The 19,730-nt window shown below is 41.0% G+C and overlaps 1 protein-coding gene across 1 annotated transcript in view; it reads left to right on the plus strand.

Annotated features, from left to right (window-relative positions):
- The window catches only part of myo1d (myosin 1D), a 595,519-nt gene that overhangs the window by 181,437 nt on the left and 394,352 nt on the right, over positions 1–19,730 (plus strand). Inside the window, exons 12-14 of the mRNA XM_078529816.1 lie at positions 9,719–9,789; positions 12,604–12,678; positions 18,193–18,325. Of these exons, the coding sequence (XP_078385942.1) occupies positions 9,719–9,789; positions 12,604–12,678; positions 18,193–18,325 (279 nt within the window). The remainder of the gene's footprint in view (positions 1–9,718; positions 9,790–12,603; positions 12,679–18,192; positions 18,326–19,730) is intronic.

Raw genomic sequence — 19,730 nt, forward strand, 5'->3', positions numbered from 1 at the left:
TCACCTTGAATTTAAACCTAATCCGGGGCATACTTGTGATAGATTCTGGGACAAGGGGAATCCAAGGGTGATAAGCAGACAGAGTGACTGAAGCATCTGTTGCATTGGGAAAAAAGTGCCTTCCAATACCTGCAGTTTTTTCAATATTGTAGTAATTATCTTTGCATCTTTGTTCTGCCTCCTATATTAATGACTTCTAATACCAAAGGAACAAGATTAGGCCATTCAGCCCAGGAGCCTGCTCTGCCAATCAGTTTAATAATGGTTGATCAGTACTTCAACTCTGGTTACCCCACTTAGCACCATATCCCTTGAAAAAAATCAAAAACTAATCAATCTCAGTTTGAAAGCTCCAATTTGTCCCAGCAGCCACAGCCTTTTGTGTAAGAGTGTGCCAGATTTTACCACGCTTTATCCGAAAAAGTGCTTTCTAATTTTGCTTCTAACTGGTCTAGCTCTAATTTTAAGATCAAGTCCTCTTGATTTGAGAACAACTACAACTTATTTCATTAAAGGCACTATGGCAATATAAAACTTCCCAAGGCACTTCACAGCAGCTGTCAGGAAGATATAATAACCCTCATAACGTTATTGGAATTTATTGTAAAATAGTGGCATCTCTGTCTATGTGTGTGTGTGTGTGTGTGAGAGAGACTTAATTGGATTAAAGGCAGCTGGTCTGAAGGCTTTGGTGTAAACATGGTAATCATGGGGGAAGTTTAGAATGTAAGCTGTAAAAGAACGTTTGCATTTTTAAATAAACTAGACTAGATTGTTTTCAAAAGAGGGAGTGAAATGTGTCACCTAGCCAGGTAAAGATTATTAAAAGTGTTTATTTTCCCCAAAGATTCCTGGTTAAATTTAGTGCTAGGAGAGGTTTTTAGTATCAGAAAGATGAAGTCCAAAGACATAGTGAAACAATGGGAATTTGCATTCAAAGGGGAAAATATGTATAAAGGAGCGAAGGTTGTATGTAAAGAAAGTCTTTTTAAGATCTTACAAGTGTGAAAAGCCTTCAGCATCTATGCCTCAAGCTGCTGTCTGCAAGCAGCTGAAGCTAAGAAAACTCACTTTGAATTCGACTGGTTCAAGGTATTGTATCTCACTTTGCCTGGGTCTCTTAAAATCTGTGTGTCTCACTGTTGCCTTAACGAAAGTGTAACTGGGAGTTAGATTAATTAGGAGTTTTAGAAGTTATCATAGCAGTAATTTGTAGATCTATATATGTGCTTAAAATCATTTTTCTTATTAATAAATGTTTAATTTAGTTTTGTAAAAACCTATAAGACTTAGTGGCCTTATTACTACTGAATTCAAGGCATGCATCCCGAAATTTATACAAATTGTAAAACAAGTTGTGGCAGTTGTTTCAAGTTTCTCTTTGGGAATTGAACAACTCAGCATTTACCATCGGCTGTGCCATAACGAAGCATTATAAAGCAAAACAAGACACTGAGGCACATAAGGTGATGTTATGGCAGATGGCCAAAGTTTGGACAAAGAATTAGGTTTTAAGGAACGTCGTAAAAGAAGAAAGTAAAGTAGGGAATTGGAGATGTTTAGGGAGGGAATTCCAAAGCTTAGGGCCTAGCCATCTGAATACACGGCCACCAGTGATGGGGGTAATTAAATTAAAAGCAAAATACTGTGCATGCTGGAAATCTTAAATAAAAACTATGTGCTGGAAAAACTCAGCAGGCCTGGCAGCATATGTGGAGAGGAAAACAAAATTAATGTTTCAAGTCCAATGACTTCTTCGGAAGTGGAGTAACTAAAATTGGGAATGCTCAAGAGGCTAGAATTGGATGGGTGCAGATATCTTGGAGGATTGTACGGCTGGAGGAGATTACTGAGATGGTGGGGGGGAGGGGGGGGGGGGGGGGGAGGTGGGGAGCCAAAGAGGGATTTGAAAACCGAGGACGAGAATTATAAAATTTAATCCATTCACCTATCACCGTGAGCCAGTGTACAGTGATAAGTGAATGGGTCTTCGTTTGAGTAAGGACATGGGGACCAGTTTTGGATGACCTTAAGTTTACACAGGGTAGAACGCAGGAGACAAGCAATGAGTGCATTGGAATAATCAAGTCTGTAGGTAACAAAGGACAAATGAGAGCTTCAGCAGCAGATGAGCTGAGGCAGGGGTTAAGTCTGGCGATATTGTAGAGCTGGTAATAGGTGGCCTTAGTAATGCCATGGATACGTGTTTGGAAGCTTATCTTGGGGTCAATATGACACCAAGGTTGTGAACAATCTGGCATAGTTTCTGACAGTTGCCAGGGAGTGGGATGGAGCCAGTGGCTGGGGAATGGAGTTTGGACCAAAGGCAATGTCCTCAGGCTTCCCAATATTTAATTGAAGAAAGTTTTTGATCATCCAGTACTGAGTGCCAGATAAGGGGCTGGCAGGATTTTACAGTCCCGCTGAAGTCAATGGAGTTTTGAATGGCTCGCTGCATTTTATGGCCCCGCCCCCTACCACGATGGGGCCATAAAATTCTGCCTAAGCAGCCTGATAATTTAGCAGCAGTGGAGGAGTTGAGAGGCGGTGATGAGATAGAGCTGGGTGGTGTTAGCATACATCTGAAAACTAACGTTGAGCTTTCGGAATGTTGCTGGAGGGCAGCATTTAGATGGGAAATAGGAGGAGGCCAAGGATAGATCCTAGAAAGACACCAGAGGTAATTGTAAAGGAGTGGGAAGAGCAGCCATGACAAGTGATACTCTGTATACAATTAAGTAGATAAGGATGCGACCAGGCAAGTACAGCCCTACCCAGCTGTCAGGTTTTGGAGGAAGATGGTGTGGTCAGCCTTGTCCAAGGCTGCAGGCAGGTTGAGAAGGATGAGGATGGATAGTTTACCTGTGTCGCAGGTATGTAAGATGCCATTTGTGACTTTGAGAGCCATTTTAGTACTGTGGCAGGGGCTGTTTGGGAGGATTCAAACATGTAGCAATTCTGTAGAACCTTTTCGACATTTTAAACAACTTGATCCAATTGCGCTTCATTTTCCTATATTCAGGAATATAACCCAAGTTTATGTAGGTCTGTCCTCATAATTTAATCCCATGAATCCTAGTACTATTCTGGTAAATTTGCGCTCCACCCCCTCCAAGGAAACAAACGTGTAAAGGAACTTTTATGACCTCTCTTCCCTCGAAGTAAGGAAATGCGCTACGTGAAGGAGGATAACAGGTTATGGTCCATGGTCTTTGATCTCAGCTGACCTTAAACAGAGTGACAGTCAGAGAAACTGCAATACATCATTAGGGTTCCCATTCCTGACCATTGCTGAAAAATATGCATGTGGGCATTGGGTGAGGATAGGACCGTGTTCAGCTTTGATTCGTCCACCTTCTCTAGCCAATTACTTTGTTGACATGCTGTACTGGGGTGCAGTACAGAAAAGCTGGCAATATGGCCAATCCTGCAGACTAAAGATTAATTTCCTGGGCCCTGTTGTGAGAAAACCTGGAGAAAAATCATAGGAGCATTAAAAGAAATGTTTTTTTTTCATTTACTTTGGATATTTTATTACTTTTGCTATCATTCATTATTGGAGTGTGGGTGTTGCTGGCAAGGTCCAATTTAATCCCCATCTCTAATTGGGTGACCAATGATTATCAACAACCTTCCTTCCTTTCCCTTTCAGCTTTCCCCCTGTTACTTCGGGGACAGACTGGATGCAGGGATGAATATCCCTCTGGCTGGGGGGGTTAGGGTCACTGTCTCAGGATATGGGGTAGGCTAGTTCATCACCCTTCATTATCAACCATCATTTTTTTTGGATTTGTGGGTGTTTTACAGTTGGATGCCCTTCTTGATGATACATCCTTACCGACAACAACTTTAAGGCTTCAATGGAGAGATCTGAATGAATTAGAATTTGTGTAGAGTAGTGTTTCCGGCATCTGAAGATCAATTTCCTGAAGCGATACAAAGGAGAAGAGGGTGGAGTATCATAGAAGAATCATAAAATAGTTACAAGAACAGAGAGAGGCTCTTCAGCCCATTGAGTCCATGCTGGCTCCCCCACCCTTTCCCTGTAGCCCCGTAATTTTTTTCGACTTCAGGTGCTTATCCTTTTTGAAAGCCACAATTGAATCTGCATCCACTACACTCTCGGGCAGTGCATCCCAGATTGTCACCACTTCTTCAGGTGCCATGTATTACAACGTTGATGATCATGGGTCTCCAACTTTTACGTTCCTCGATAGCAGCCAACATCTTGGTGGTGTTCTCAAATCTTGTACCTGTTCTGTTTCTTAAACTGTCCGTGTATTTCCTCCTTTGCCTCCCTGTTGCTCTGCTGCCCTCAGTTTTACTAGTCACTACCAGATGTTCCAGTTTCTCTCTGCTAAGTGCGTGCCCAAGGAATTGTAGTTGTCTCCTAGTGATCATCTGCAAAAGCTCTTCTTGTATGCCTTCTTTCCTCAAAACTTTCCCATCAAATGTCCAACTAATCGTCATCATATGTCTCAGAAACCACATCTCTTTTGCATTTAATTATTCTTCCATTGACTTGCTTATATCCCGACTTTCACATCCACATAGAAATGTTGACCAGATGTAGCATTTAAGTAAACTCATTCTGCTTTCTAATTTTAAAGAGATCTAACGTTTTTGTGAAGCTTTGTTTTGCAAGTGTTAAGCGCTTCCTGATGTCGTGATCACTTTTCCCATCAGATGTTACTAGGCTCCCCAGATAAAAAAACTATTCTACTTGTTTTGGTTCCTTTTGATTTTTGAAACGTTTGAAATGCTACATAACCAAGAGGGGAAAGATTTATGACTGCTTCAGAACTTACACCTGGACCAAACAGCAGTAGTCAGAATAAAACATAGGAGCAGGAGTAGGTCATTCGGTCCTTCGAGCCTGCTCCGCCATTCAATATGATCATGAATAATCCTCTATCTCAACGTCATACTCATGCTCTGCCTATACCCCTTGATGCCCTTAGAGTCCAGAAATTTATGTTTTTCCTTCTTAAATATATTCAGTGACTTGACCTCCACAGCCTTCTGTGGTAGAGAATTCCACAGGTTCACCATCCTCAATTGCGTGAAGAAGTTTCTCCTCATCTTGGTCTTAAGTAGCCTACCCCATATCCTGAGACAGTGACCCTAACCCCCCCAGCCAGAGGGATATTCATCCCTGCATCCAGTCTGTCCAGCCCTGTCAGATTTTATATCTTTCAATGAGATCCCCTCTCATTCTTCTAAACTCCAGTGAATACAGGCCTAAATTGAACCAATCTCTTCTCACATGACAATCCTGCCATCCCAGGAATCAGTCTGGTGAACCTTCACTGCACTCCCTCTATGGCAAGTATATCCTTTCTTAAGTAAGGAGACCAAAACTGCACACAGTACTCCAGGTGTGGTCTCACCGAGGCCCTGTGCAGCTGCAATAAGACATAAATACTCCTGTACTCAAATCCTCTTGCAATGAAGGCCAATATACCATTTGCCTTCTTAACTGCTTGCTGCACCAGTTTGCTTTCAGTGATTGGTATACAAGGGCACCTAGGTCCCTTTGTACATCAACATTTCCCAATCTACCACCATTTAAATAATACTCTGCCATTCTGTTTTTCCTACCAAAGTGGATAACTTCACACTTTTCCACGTTATACTGCATCTGCCATGTACTTGCCCACTCACTCAATTTGTCTAAATCATCTTGAAGCCTCGTAACATCCTCCTCATCACTCACATTCCCACCAAGTTTCATGTTGTCAATGAATACAGTGAATATATAGCTGTAAAAAGAGAAGTACGACACATTTTGTCTCCAGAACTTTTCAAACTTTAAAGTGAAATTATTAAAAAACATCTATTGGAATTACTATAAATTTTAGTGGTGGACAGTCTATAAATAATCCGAGCTATGCGGATGACAGAGTAATTATGACACCTACAGAGGAAAATCTACAAAGACTCCTAGACACAATTGTAACAAACATTAAGAAATATGAATTATTAAACTGTAGCAAAGGCAGTAATATCAAAGAAAGTTATTACACCTTGATGCAAAATAGCAGTGGAATCAAAAGGAATAAAACAACTAGAATCATTTTCTTATCTGTGTAGCTTAGTAACATCAGATTGTAGCCACTAGCTGTTTTATATATATATATATGCCAAAGTAAAGTGAACGCCAACTGGAGTTTAACCACTATATCTGTGGAAAAAAACTTGTGCATCTTGTATGCTTCTTAACTTCGAGTTATATCACTTGGAGGTCATGTTGGAGTTGTATAGAACCTTAGTGAGGCCACAGCTGGAGTACTGTGTGCAGTTCTGGTCGCCACATTATAGGAAGGATGTGATTGCACTGGAGGGGGTGCAGAGGAGATTCACCAGGATGTTGCGTGGGATGAAACATTTAAGCCAAGAAGAGAGGTTGGATCGACTTGGGTTGTTTTTGTTAGAGCAGAGAAGACTGAGGGGCGACCTGATCGAGGTGTACAAGATTATGAGGGGCATGGACAGGGTGGATAGGGAGCAGCTGTTCCCCTTAGTTGAAGGGTCAGTCACAAGGGGGCATAAGTTCTAGGTGAGGGGCAGGAGGTTTAGGAGGGGATGTGAGGAAAAACATTTTTACCCAGAGGGTGGTGACGGTCTGGAATGCACTGCCTGGGAGGGTGGTGGAGGCAGGTTGCCTCACATCCTTTAAAAATTACCTGGATGAGCACTTGGCACGTCATAACATTCAAAACCATGGGCCAAGTGCTGGTAAATGGGATTAGGTAGGTAGGTCAGGTGTTTCTCACGTGACGGTGCAGACTCAATGGGCCGAAGGGCCTCTTCTGCACTGTAATTTTGATTGATCATTATTGAGCACAATTTCTGAAATAATGCAAATGTGTTATACTGGTCAAGTTCACAACTAACTTGTGCTGCTAAAGGCCTCTCCTGTGTGTTTTGTGTTTAAGATGAGAACAAAACATGCTATAGAATTGGAAATTTCCAACTTTTCAGTTCACTATTCTAATTTGTTCAAACACTGAGTAAGCCAATAAAAGATTTACTAGCATAGCTCTCAATATAGTGCATGGTATCAGCCTAATTCTTCAGATTTTACACAATCCTGCTTATGATCTGCTCTAATTCAGAGGGTATTGAATTTAGATCTATAATCCTGAGATAGACTCAATAGCTAAATAGTCAGTATTCAGCTGAGCATTTCAAGTGGATTGGAAACTCGATTGAGCCATTCAGTCTGTGGCTTAAGTACCTTTGCAGAGAGTCTACATTTTAATCTTTGAGCTCCAACATTGGAAGCCATGTGCTGTTTGAGAAGCTTAAAATTCATATTAGCAAAGGAGTTTCAGCTTTGGGCTCAATCATGATACAAGTGCAAATTTCACTCAATTATGCTACTTTTGAAAAGGTTTTTATCTCATGCTTCCAATTAAATTTATTTGCATATCACTGAACATAAAACCTCCAATGAACCAACACAATAGGGCAATAAGACCCAAGTAATTTTTTTAAAATTGCATTAAAAATATTCCTGGGTGACAGCTTTATTAATACCAGTGAAAATGGATTTATCACAAAAATAAGCATTTTCAAAATCAGAATACCTGGTCCACAACCTGTGAATAACCTAATTTTAAATAACTCAAAATGACTTTAAAAAACTATACCGAGCAATTTACTAGTTTCATTGGTGTCCAATAGTGAGTTTCTGAGTCAAGTGGAAACAAAAGTTTCCAAGCGTTTCAAGCTGTCCATTAATGTTCATTCACCTAAAAAGAAACTTAATTTTAAGAGCTTCTTTGAAGACTCACAGATGGGCACAATTAACAGAAACTTGCAAGGGTGATTGAATCAATCTGGGCAGCATGGCCTGTTTTTGGGCGGGGTCAGCTTCTAGCACATTTTTTTTTGAACTAGCACAAAAGCTTGCAAAAAACTTGATTTGTATTGAGCGTAACTAGTGCTTGTGTGTGTTTGATCATTTGTGCTGTTTTGGCCAATTTCAGGGCAAGTTATGCACTGAAACAGCATAACCTAGCAGAAACTCCTGCATTTGTGTTTAATTATTGCTAGGGCCAGATATTAGATAGTGAATGCAACTAATATTAAACCAATCCTTTTTATCTTGCTTTCTTGTCTTGTCCTCCAAACATGTCATTGATGTCGAGCAACAACCTACATCATCATAATCAGGATATTATCTGCATCTAATCCTGTATATAAATGCAAATTGATCCAAATAGAAATATTTATTTCTGCATTGAGTAATTTCCATTACATATCTGTTGGAGGACTTTTAAACAGTGGGAAACCAAATTACCTCCAGGGCAGCACCACGATAACATTCTAATCATTGATCGTGATGATGTCTCAATATTGAAAGTGGGCAGTATATTCCCTGCACCGAATCATTTTGAATGGGAATGCTCATGCTGGATTGAAAACATCAGTGTAACTCAATATGCTTGAGAATCATTCCAACCCCCTCGCCCCAGGGAAATGGGTCTTGTACATTGAGGCAAGTTCCTGTTGTGCGTTCTCTGTAGGAGTATGGCAACTGTGTTTGCAAAAGTTATACTTCCGATTTTCCTGTGGATGGCAAATGGTGTTGATCTTCCCTGTTGTTGATGAAACTGTAGTAGTACTTTTGTGACTCCAACTCACTTTAACAGGGTGGGCTAAATGCAGTACTTGAAATGTCACTGAAATGGAAACACAAGCAATTTCCTTGTTTGTTGCACTACGCATGTGGCTAGCTATAAATTTGAATTCATTTTAATAGAAGAGCTAAACATTTATTTATAAAATAATGGAATATTTGAAATACAGAGGAACTTGGTAAACACTGGCAATAAAATATACTACAGTTGAACAAAGCCCATAAAAGGGGTTCGTTTCCCTTTAGAATATCTTCTTCAAAGGTATTGTAAAAGCATTTTTGGGTTTTCAACAGCTAGGATTTTAATACCTGTTATTAGCAGTCTCTTTTGAGAGTGCTCTCTCTCTCTTTTGAGAAATTTCCGCCACTAAAAACCATATGGGAGATCCTCTAGTATTTTTGCTGATTTGTTTTAAATACTGATATTTTGAAGTTGACCAATCAGATGGAATTTGACAAAGTTCCTTCCAGAAATACAAGTAACAATAACCATACAACATTGACCCATTTGAAGTTGTGATCAAACAAAATTTTATGGGATCCCATCCAGAAATGGAATTAGTAAGCTTGTACAACAATACCAAAATAACTATTTGTATAAATGGAGCTTGGCCATGTTTACATGACCCCAGATGCACATCCAGTCTTATCTGGGGAGATACTAGAACCTTAGCAATCTCCTATCCAGTTCACAATAGATCATGGAAATATATCACTTTCAACTTAGCAACAAAGCATCTTTTTGGTCTGTTGATCAGAAGCTACTGCCTGAGCAATTAATAACAAATGACCTGAGAAAATCTACTCATTTGCAATATTTTCTCTTACTGAAATGAATGAATTGCGAAATGAGGGTTATTTTGTAAAAAGTCAGGTGACCACATGCTCTGACACAGCCTAGGTACTAGCTACCAGCACTTAAAATAAATGGTGAAATTTGCTAGTATAAGTAGCCATTGTGTAATTGTTGGGTATTCCAGCACTACCTTCTGTGCAGTGGCTAGCAAGCTATTGTGAAGAAAGCCAAATGATCTACATTATGTGTAATTTTATCTTGATTTTTTTTTTCAGCTTTGTGCAACTGATAAGACCCTGGATTTTGATCGAGATTTTCGGATTAAGCACTATGCTGGCCACGTTGTGTAAGTTTGTCAGTGCTGGTGTTGAAACTATCCTTCCTACGATCACCCAACCATTGTTCCCCTTTTCGCTTCCTCTCATAGCTCAGATAAAATGTCAGTCCCAGGTGTCCTTGGCATCAACATTCCAAGAATACCAACAGACTAGGCCATAGCAAGCATGATGTTCATAGTTTTCAGCTGAGTAAGTTTTTGAGCACCAATTATCTGTCCGAAATTACATATTGTCTCCTGCAAATATTTTCTTCATTAAATTATCCCCTTCCAGTCAAGACCTTAACTCTTTCTCGGTAGTTTCATAGGCGGCAAAAGCACTGCAATGCACTGATACTTTAGCCAATAAGATAGAGAGATGCTCTTCAGCTCTTAAACAGCTCAGCTTTTTAACCAGCCCCTCAGCTAAAGATATCTGACTTCCGCCATTTTTTCTGCTGGTGAAGATATCTAGGCCATCATTTGCTATGTAATATTGTTAGAACCTCGCCGACATAATTGTGGGGGGCTTTTTAAAAAATCTTCAGGATGAAGGTAGCACTGGTGAGGCCAGCGTTTATTCCCCATGTCTAATTGCTCTTGAGAAAGCGGTGGTGAGCTGCCTTCTTAACCACTGCAGACCATGTAGCGAACGTACTCCCACAGTGCTGTTGGGTATGGAATTCCTAGACTTTGACCCAGCGGTGGCGAAGGAATGGGGATGTATGTCCAAAGCAAAATGGCATGTGATTTAGAGAGGAATTGGAGTTGGTAATTTTCTCAGCCACCTGTTGCCCATGTGTTTCTGGATGATGGTGCTTCCAAAGAAGGTTTGGCAATTGGCTGAAGGGCATACTAGAGGGTACAAATTGCAGCCATAGTATACCATTGGTGCAGGGAGTGGATGTTTAAGCTGGTGCATGGAGATGAAGTGGATTGCTTTGGGCTGGGCTTCTTGACTGTTATTGCAGCTGCATTGATCCAGGCAAGTGGAAAATATGCCATCATGCTTCTGTGCGCTATGTGTTTCAACCCACTACTATAAGCCACAGTCTGGGACTATGTAAATTTTAGCTTGGGGAGTGGTGAGGATTTGACAGATTTTTTTTCTGCCACCTCATTGGCCTTGGGTTTCTGTCTGTATTTTTTGCCTCTTGCAGGGGATTCCATGGCTGGTGCCTTTGCCATAAGCCACCCTCTGCCCATGGGCCTGTGTGGTCCTCTAGTTTAAAATTCTCATCTTTATGTTCAGATTCCTCCATGCTCTCACCCTTAACCATCTCCAATCTCCTTCAACACTCTGGGAACCCCATGTTCCTCTAACTCTGCCATCTTGTCCATCCCACCCCATCCAACCACACTTCCTTCGCACCATCATAGGCGGCAGTAAAATAATTTGCATTTCTATAGCACTTTTTACAACCTCAGGATGTCCCAAAGCACTTTACGGCCAGTGAGGTACTTTTGAAGCATAGTCACTGTTGTATTGCAGCAAACTCCACAGCCAATTTTCACGCAGCAAGATGCCACAAACAGCAATGTGATGATGATCAGATAACCTGTTGTTCTGATATAATTGAAGAATAAATATTGGTCATGACACCAGGGGTATATATCCCATGCTGCTCTTCAAAATACTGCCATGGGCTTTCTTACACCCAGCTGAGATTGCAGTTGGGGCATTGGCTTAGCAAAGGATGGCACCCTCCAATAGCGCAGCATTGCCTTGATACTGCATTTGAGATTTTTGTGATCAAGGCTCTTGAGTGGGACTTGAAACCAGAGCTTTCTCACTCAGAGGGGAGAGTTCTTATCACCTTATGAGCTGAGCCATGGCTGACACTAGTCAGCGTGCAGCCAGAACCTAGGCTCTGGAACTTCCTTCCTAAACCACTCTGCCTCCCTACCTGCCTCTCCTCCTTTAAGGTGCTTCTTCAAATTTATGGGAAAAATTTTCCTCCCGTTGGGGGGTTGTCTGGGGGTGGGCGCGAACCCGATCGGCGCCCCCCCGATCAAGGCTGCACTGCCATTTTACATGGACAGGCCAATTAAGGCCCGTCCATCGTGACGCTCACCCGGAAGCCCTGAGCGCTCCCTGTGCAGGCGGGGGGGGATTCCTTGAGTCCGGGCCTGTGCTCTTTCACGCATGTGACATTTAAACCCTGAAATAAAGCATTTAAAATGTTTTAAAACATGTCCCCTCATGTGACACTGGGACATGTCAAAAGAATTATTTTAAAAATTTTTATTGAATTTTAAAGCCCTTCATGAAACCCCATCCCGGCCGTGGAAGAGGTTTCATGAAAAATGGGAAGGCCGCCTGGGCTCTTCGCCTGCCCCCCAACCTTAAGGTTGGACAGGCAGCTCAGTTAATTGCTTTAATTAGTTTTTAACAGTCCTTAATAGACCTTTGACAGTTCGGCGGGCGCACAACTGCCTTGGCTGTGCGCCCGCCGAACTGGAAATCTAAATGACACGCGGTGACGTCAGGACGCACGCCCTACGTCACCGCACATCATTTCACACGTCAGTGAGCGGGCCCCACCCCTGCTCACTGACCGGAGAACTCAGCCCTATGTCTTTGACTAAACTTTCGACTAGCAGTCCAAATGCCTTGGTTGTATGTCAGTTTGTGTCTGAGGATGCTCCTGTGAAGCACCTTGAGATGTTTTGCTATGTTAAAGGCACATATAAATTCAAGTTGCTGTTGCTGATGGGTAGGGGCTAAAATCATGATACCTCAGGCATCACGACTGAGAAGCAGGGTTGATGAACTAAATGGTCTTTTCCTGCCCAACATTTTTGCATGTTTGTTAAAAAAGCTCTTTTTTTGTTTCTATGAAGTTATTCCGTCATTGGCTTCATTGACAAAAACAAGGACACTCTGTTCCAGGACTTCAAACGGCTAATGTATAACAGGTAGGACAGTGGAAATAATTTCATTGATCTTTAAAACGGGCTTTCTTCATAAAGTTGTCTAATCATGAGAATTGGTGCGAAGCTGATTTATTATCGCTTGCTTGACCGTTTTTAATATGCATTTCACACTTGAATTGCTGTAGCTAAAGATTGCATTGCAGCATGCATTGAGCCCAGAGCTTTGCATAAATCAGTGTGCTTTAATTCTTTACCTATGACTGAAGGCCTCAAACTGCCTCATTGGTAACATGCAGTAGAGAATATTCTGAGCAACTGAGGGATGTTCTAAACCCAAATAAATTCCAATTTATCCACAGAAATATAAATGTTCACAGATGAATGGATAGTTCCACCTGGAGTAAAAATATAGTGAGGTTCACTCAAAGGATATCTACCTATTAATCTGTTGTGCTTTTTTTCATTAAACTGTTCCTTTGCACCTATAGGTAATTTCATCTTGTGTCTCTGGAGCAGGATTACTTTATATCACCCGCAGGAATTGATTGATCCAGAGTTACCGTCAATTGAGAATAATTTATTTTTGTACTATTAACAAAGATTTTTTTTCTACTGAAACAGTAAATGTGTCTACCTGGGGAAATCTTTCTGAGGTTGATTTCTCTTACTTTCACCTTCACTACTCTTATCCTGGCGTTTTACTGGTCGGTAGGGAAATGAGACTCCAGTCCATGATTGTCCCAATTTTTCTTCAAATTGCTGCATATATATTATGTTGAAATTAGATTTGCCTCCTGCTATTTTACGGCATTGCCGCAATAAGGGATCTACCTCCCAGCAGCCACTTTTAATGTGGATATTCAAATTTAGCAGAAAATCTAACTTTATCATTATGCAGTATTCTGGAGCTGACAAGCCATGTTGTGGCACAGCTTGCTGGCACTCTTGGGTACTGTCTCAATATTATAGGATTCAGGCTTGTGCACCTGGTTCTCAAGTGGTGAATTCAGGGTGGCTGAAGCAAGAGCATTTCCCCATAGCCAATGTGGAAAAATAAGAAAAGTTGTACCTGGTCCGCAGGTCAAAGCTGAAGCTAGAAACTGGTCACATTCTTGCACCTGTAGCTGGTCCGTGTACCCATCACAAACAGATCAACAGAAAGCAAAGTAAGACAGTCATAATTACCATGAAATACTCGTTTGGCAGTACAGAACTTGCGTATTGCTGCGAGAAGAAAAATGCTGTCGAAGCTTTTTGTTTTGCACTCATCAGGACAGAATCGCGAGATAAACTAACAGTAAAGGGAGCAACAATTTTACTGCCTGAGAGGAGAGTGCTTGTTGGTTGGCAAGTGGACTCTGATTGGTAGAGTTGTTGCTATGGAGAACCTTGTGTAGCTGTGCTGTTGAGTGCAAGATGAAAAACTTCGATAGCATGTCTCTTTTCTCAGCAATACTCAGATTACCATGAAGATAATCTACTCATGTTATGCTGAGGATTTTATATGTTTATTTCCAACTATGTCTCCTAAATTCTAAGCAAGTAGAATTTATTGGCAGGATCGCTGAGTGGTCAAAGGTTCCAGACTCAACAAGTGCTATTGCTTGCCTTACCAGAGGATGGTGAATTCTTTGCTGATGATGCCAAACTTGAAAGTGTGGCATGATATCAATCAACTGCAGCAGGACATAGATAAGATAGCAGAATAAGTAGAAAGTGGCAAATGAAATTTAAAACAGAAAGTGGAAGGTGTGAATTTTGACTGAAGGGATAGGGACAGGCAATATGTACTTGATGACATGGTTCTAAGAAGTGTGCAGGGATAGAGGGACCTGGGGATTCATGTGCATGGACCTTTGAAGGTGGCAGCGCATATTGAGAAAGTAGTTAGCGATGCATATGGTATCTTGTGCTTCATAAATGGAAGTATTATATACCAAAGCAGAGAAGTTGTGTGAACCTTTATAAAGCTCTGGTTAGGTAACAACTTAAGTCCTAGTCACCACACTCCAGGAAGGATGGGAAGGTCCTTGAAAGAGTGTAGAGGAGATTTGCCGAAATGGTTCCAGGGATGGGGTTAGGTTGGAAAAACTGGGGTTGTTCTCCTTTGAGCAAAGGAGATTAAGGGGAGATTTGCTAGAGGTGAACAAGATTATGACAGATTAAGATGAGGTAAACAAAGAAAGGCTGTTCCCATTAGCTGATGGTACAAGGACTGAGGGATGCAGATTTTAAGTTTTGGGAAAGAAATACAGGAGGAATGCAAGGAAGAACTTTTTTTTTACACAGCAAGTGGTAATAACCTGGATTTTACTACCTATGAGAGTAGTGAAAGTGTAGATGATCAATGATTTAAAAAAGAAATTGGATAGGTACTTAGAGGAAATAAACTTTCAGGGTTATGGGAGGAATAGGACTGGCTGCATAGAGAGCCGACATTGGCTTGGTGGGCTAAATGGCCTCCTCCTGTGCCACAATGACTCTATGACTATGGTAACTAATGACCATGTGTAATAGGTAACATGCCTTGACGATCTTTTTTGTCAAATTGGCAAATTTCTACCCATGTGGCACCATATTTTAAAACAAGTGGCATCGGCAGTATTCCCTAAGGTGAATCATCCATTATGGTTGCATGTAGCCTAACCATGTAAATTAGGAAGTTTCCTTATATAAGATGGCAGATCGCCAGATTCTTGTTCATTGCTATTCAGTAGCTTCTGCTAGTAGAGCCATATTGTGTAGACATCAAGTAAGCATAGGACCGGCTTGGCTATCATGTTCCACAAGATAATTGGATTGTCAGCATTTCATTTCTAGGTTCATTTTTCAAGAATGGCCACTTGGGAAAGATATGAAAGCAAGAAGTCAATGCCATCCTCATCTAATGCCTCTTCACAATTCTCTAGCTCAGTGAGATTGTCTTTGTTTGATTCCACTCTTACTCTGATCGATCTGAGAGTAACTCCAGCATTGGCTTCTCTTACCATTAGCTTTGGAGACAGCCGAGGGACTTGGCCTCCTTCGACTATATCCAGCCCTTTGGCAACAACCTCTGCAGTCATATGGCCATCTTCTAAAAGAAGACAATCAGTTCCTCATCTTCGCCAACTCTCTTTCCCTTCCGCTGTCTCCATGTTATGAGACTGCTTGTCCTAAATGAGCTACAACTTCTTCCAGTTAAACACAGAAAAGATAGAAGTCATTGTCCAACCACAGACTCAGTGCCCTTAACACTAATTCCATCCCTCTCGTTGGCCACTGTCACAAGTTGAACAAAACTGCTTGCAATTTCTGTGTCCTATTTGATTCAAGCTGGCTTTTAGTTCCCTTTCCTCTCCATCACAAAGCTCCTTCCCGCTCTGCAGCATTACTCACCACTATTCGTATATCATCTGCTGCTATTCTGGCCCTCTGTCTTTCATCAACTTCAACTCATTCAACACTCTAATACCTTTATCCTTTTGCACAGCATGGACTGGTTAACCATCACTCCTGTCTGTGCTGGTTTACATTGACCCATTATCTCACAATGTGTCCAATTTAAAATTCTCATTTTCTTGTTTAACCACCACCATGGCTTTGTCCCTCCATACCCCTGCAGCCTCCTCCAATGTTACAACCCTACCCACCTCTGAACCCTTTTGTCTCTGGTCTTTTTTGTGCCCTGCCTTTGCTTTGCCTCATCATTCCGTTCACACCTTCAACTACCTGGACATCATGCTCTGGCATCCTTGCTTAAGTACCTCTCCCTCTCCTTTTAAGGACCTCCTTAAAACTTAACTCTGACCAGATTTTTGTCGCCCTTCTAATATCTCCTCCTAAGGCTTGGCATCCATTGATTCTTGATTACACTTCTGTGAAGGGCCTCAAGATGTTTTTTATGCATTAAAGGTGCTATATTAATGCAGAGCTGTTGTCTTCGGAGAGTGTAGGGGAATTTTTACTTATGAATCACCTGCATGTTAATATTTAGCTTCTGCATGAAACAACTTTAACTTTTTTTAAAATCAATTTTTGCTGCACACTGACTTAGCCACATGTGCAATTCATGATGATATGAATTGAAAGCCAATGGTGCTTTAATCGTAGAATCCACTGTGCAAACAATTTAGCGTTGCTTCTTGACTTGTCCTTCATAGCTGCTCCTATCTCCTGTTGCTATTTCAGGGGACTTGAACTGTGCTGCATACTACTGGTAAGCATTTCTGCTTGTGCAATCATTTCATGAGATGGAGAATTCTGTCTGCATTATGCTGTATTGTCCAATTCGCTGATCCAGCAGAGGCATCACCTTGGAGCCAGGAGTGGCCATGATGAATCAGTGAATGGTGACTTTGTGGGAATAGGGCTGTGCGGGAAGAGAACAATGCTGGTGGCTATTGGGATAAAGGAGTAGAATTCTGATATGAACTGTGAGGGTGAGAAGAGTTACAGTGTGAACTGGAAGAGGGAGGAAAGATTTCCGGCGTAAACTGTGAAAACAGCAAAACAGTTCTAGTGTAGACTGTATGAAAATGAAGAACAGTATTAATATGAATTGACACGAGGTGGAGGAAAAAGATGCTACCATTCTCTGGAAAGAGGGAAGCATTTATTTTAAAACAAGTCAATGTCCTAAAAAAACAACATAACAAGTAGATTTAACAGTAGAGACTTCAGTACATATCCATTGTAATCTGCAATTTCTCTGGAGGGAAATTAGGTAAAAATTCCAATTGTTTTGGCACACCTTATCCCACAGTTTTGCCATGACCGGGCTTGGTTAAAGGAATGAAAGTGGATCTGTGGATGAGCCATAAGCACTGCTTTTCTTTGACTCATTTTTGCTTTTACAATGTTTTCTGTAATCTCACCATTGAGCGAGTGAATTCATTCTAGAACACTTGTTATGAATCTAAACTGAGTTATTTTCCAAAAGAAATTCATTAACCTGTTTTCGGTGTCATGTACACTAGCATCTGATGTTTCATTCAGCCAAAAAGATGTGTATTAAACAATAGGCACTGAAATATGTGTTCGCCAGCAGACAGAGATTTTGAAGGAAAATTGGCTGTAAGGTGATTGTAGATCTGCTGTAGTATTTCTAGAGGAATCTTTTAGTAGTATGTATTCAATTCAATTTTACTTTATTGTCCATGTGGAGATTCAATTTGGGTGCATTTCTCATTCAATAAAGAATTACATATAATAACAATAAAAATAAAGAAAATTACTCTATCACAGAGGTTTAACTTTAATGGAGTTTGGCCTAACTTCCAATGTTTAGATTATGTAGCGTGTGGTTGAACCATTATTAGTGGGCCTACAAATGTATTACACGTAAAGCTGATTGATTATGAATGTGATGAACCACTTTTATTATGTGTTACTGCAATGAACTGTAAATTGGATTTTTTAATTAACCCAACCATATAAGCCAGCTTTAATTTTTTTTTTTGCTTCTCTTGACTATCAAACCCTGTGAGACATGCACTGCTGTTGTAGATTGACATTGCTTCATCTACAACGTTCAAAAGTATTGATTGATACATAATTTTGTTTTTACTTCACCAGCTCAAATTCTGTGCTGAAGAATATGTGGCCGGAGGGAAAGCTCAGCATCACAGAAGTGACTAAACGTCCATTAACTGCTGCCACCTTGTTCAAATCTTCCATGATTGCATTGGTAGAAAACTTGGCATCGAAAGTAAGTCAGCCATCAACTTAAGTGCTTAACATTCCCAATTCACCTCATTTCTCTATCCTATCGGTGCACTGGAACAAGCAAATTTAATGGTGAAATCATCTCACCAGTTGTCTTTAATTTTAGTATCGCTGCTTTTTAATGAACAATATTTACTTGTTTAATTAAACCACAATCTGCAAGAGACAGTATTGATATTTACAAAAGAAAACCCTGTTCATCTTGTATAACATGATACCGCAAAATATGCAAAAGCGAAACAATACAAAACCATAAGATGTAGGAGCAGAAGGCGGCCATTCGGCCCATCGACTCTGCTCCTCCATTCAATGAGATCATGGCTAATCTGCTAATCCTCAACTCCACTTTCCTGCCTTTTCCCCATAACCTTTGATTCCCTTACTGATTAAAAATCTGTCTATCTCAGTCTAGAATATACTTAACGACCCAGCCTCTACAGCCCTCTGTGGTATTCCACAGGTTCACTACCCTCTGAGAGAAGAAATTCCTCCTCATCTCTGTTTTAAATGGGCGCCCCCTCACTCAGATTATGCCCTCTGGTCCTAGACTCTCCCACAGGGGAAACACACTCTCAACATCTACCTTGCCAAGCCTCCCTAAGAATCTTTTATGTTTCAATAAGGTTGCCTTTCAGTCTTCTAAACTCCAATGAGCACAGGCCCAACCTACTCAACCTCTCCTCATAAGAAAAATCCTCCATACCCAGGATCAACCTAGTGAACCTTCTCTGGATTGCCTCCAATGCCAGTATATCTTTCCTTAGATAAGGGGACCAAAACTGTTCACAGTATTCTAGGTGTGGTCTAACTAGTGCCTTGTATAACTTCAGCAAGACTTCCCAATTTTTATACTCCATTCCCTTTGAAATAAAGACAAACATTCTATTTTCCAATAACCTGCTGAACTTGCATGCTAGCTTTTTTGGGATTCATGCACGAGGACCCCCCAAATCCCTCTGTGCTGCAGCTTTTGTCAGCCTTTCTCCATTTAAATAACATTCAGCTCCTCTATTCTTCCTGTCAAAGTGCATAACCTCACATTTTCCCCACATTATATTCCATCAGCCAAGTTTTTGCTCACTCACTTAACCTGTCTATATCCCTCTGTAGACTCTTTGTGTTATCCTCGCCAATTACCTTCCCACGTATTTTTGTCATCCGCAAACTTGGCGATTGTACATTCATTTCCGTCACCCAAGTCATTAATATATATTGTAAATAATTGTGGCCCCAGCACTGATCCCTGTGGCACTCCGCTAGTTACAGGTTCCCATCCTGAAAATGCCCACCACCCTTTATCCCAACTCTGTCTTCTATTAGCTAGCCAACCCTCTATCCATGCTAACATACTACCCCCAACACCATGGGCTCTTATTAAGTAGCCTTAT

The sequence above is a fragment of the Cetorhinus maximus genome, chromosome 25 (assembly GCF_964194155.1).
Source record: "Cetorhinus maximus chromosome 25, sCetMax3.hap1.1, whole genome shotgun sequence".
NCBI classification, from domain to species: Eukaryota; Metazoa; Chordata; class Chondrichthyes; order Lamniformes; family Cetorhinidae; genus Cetorhinus; species Cetorhinus maximus.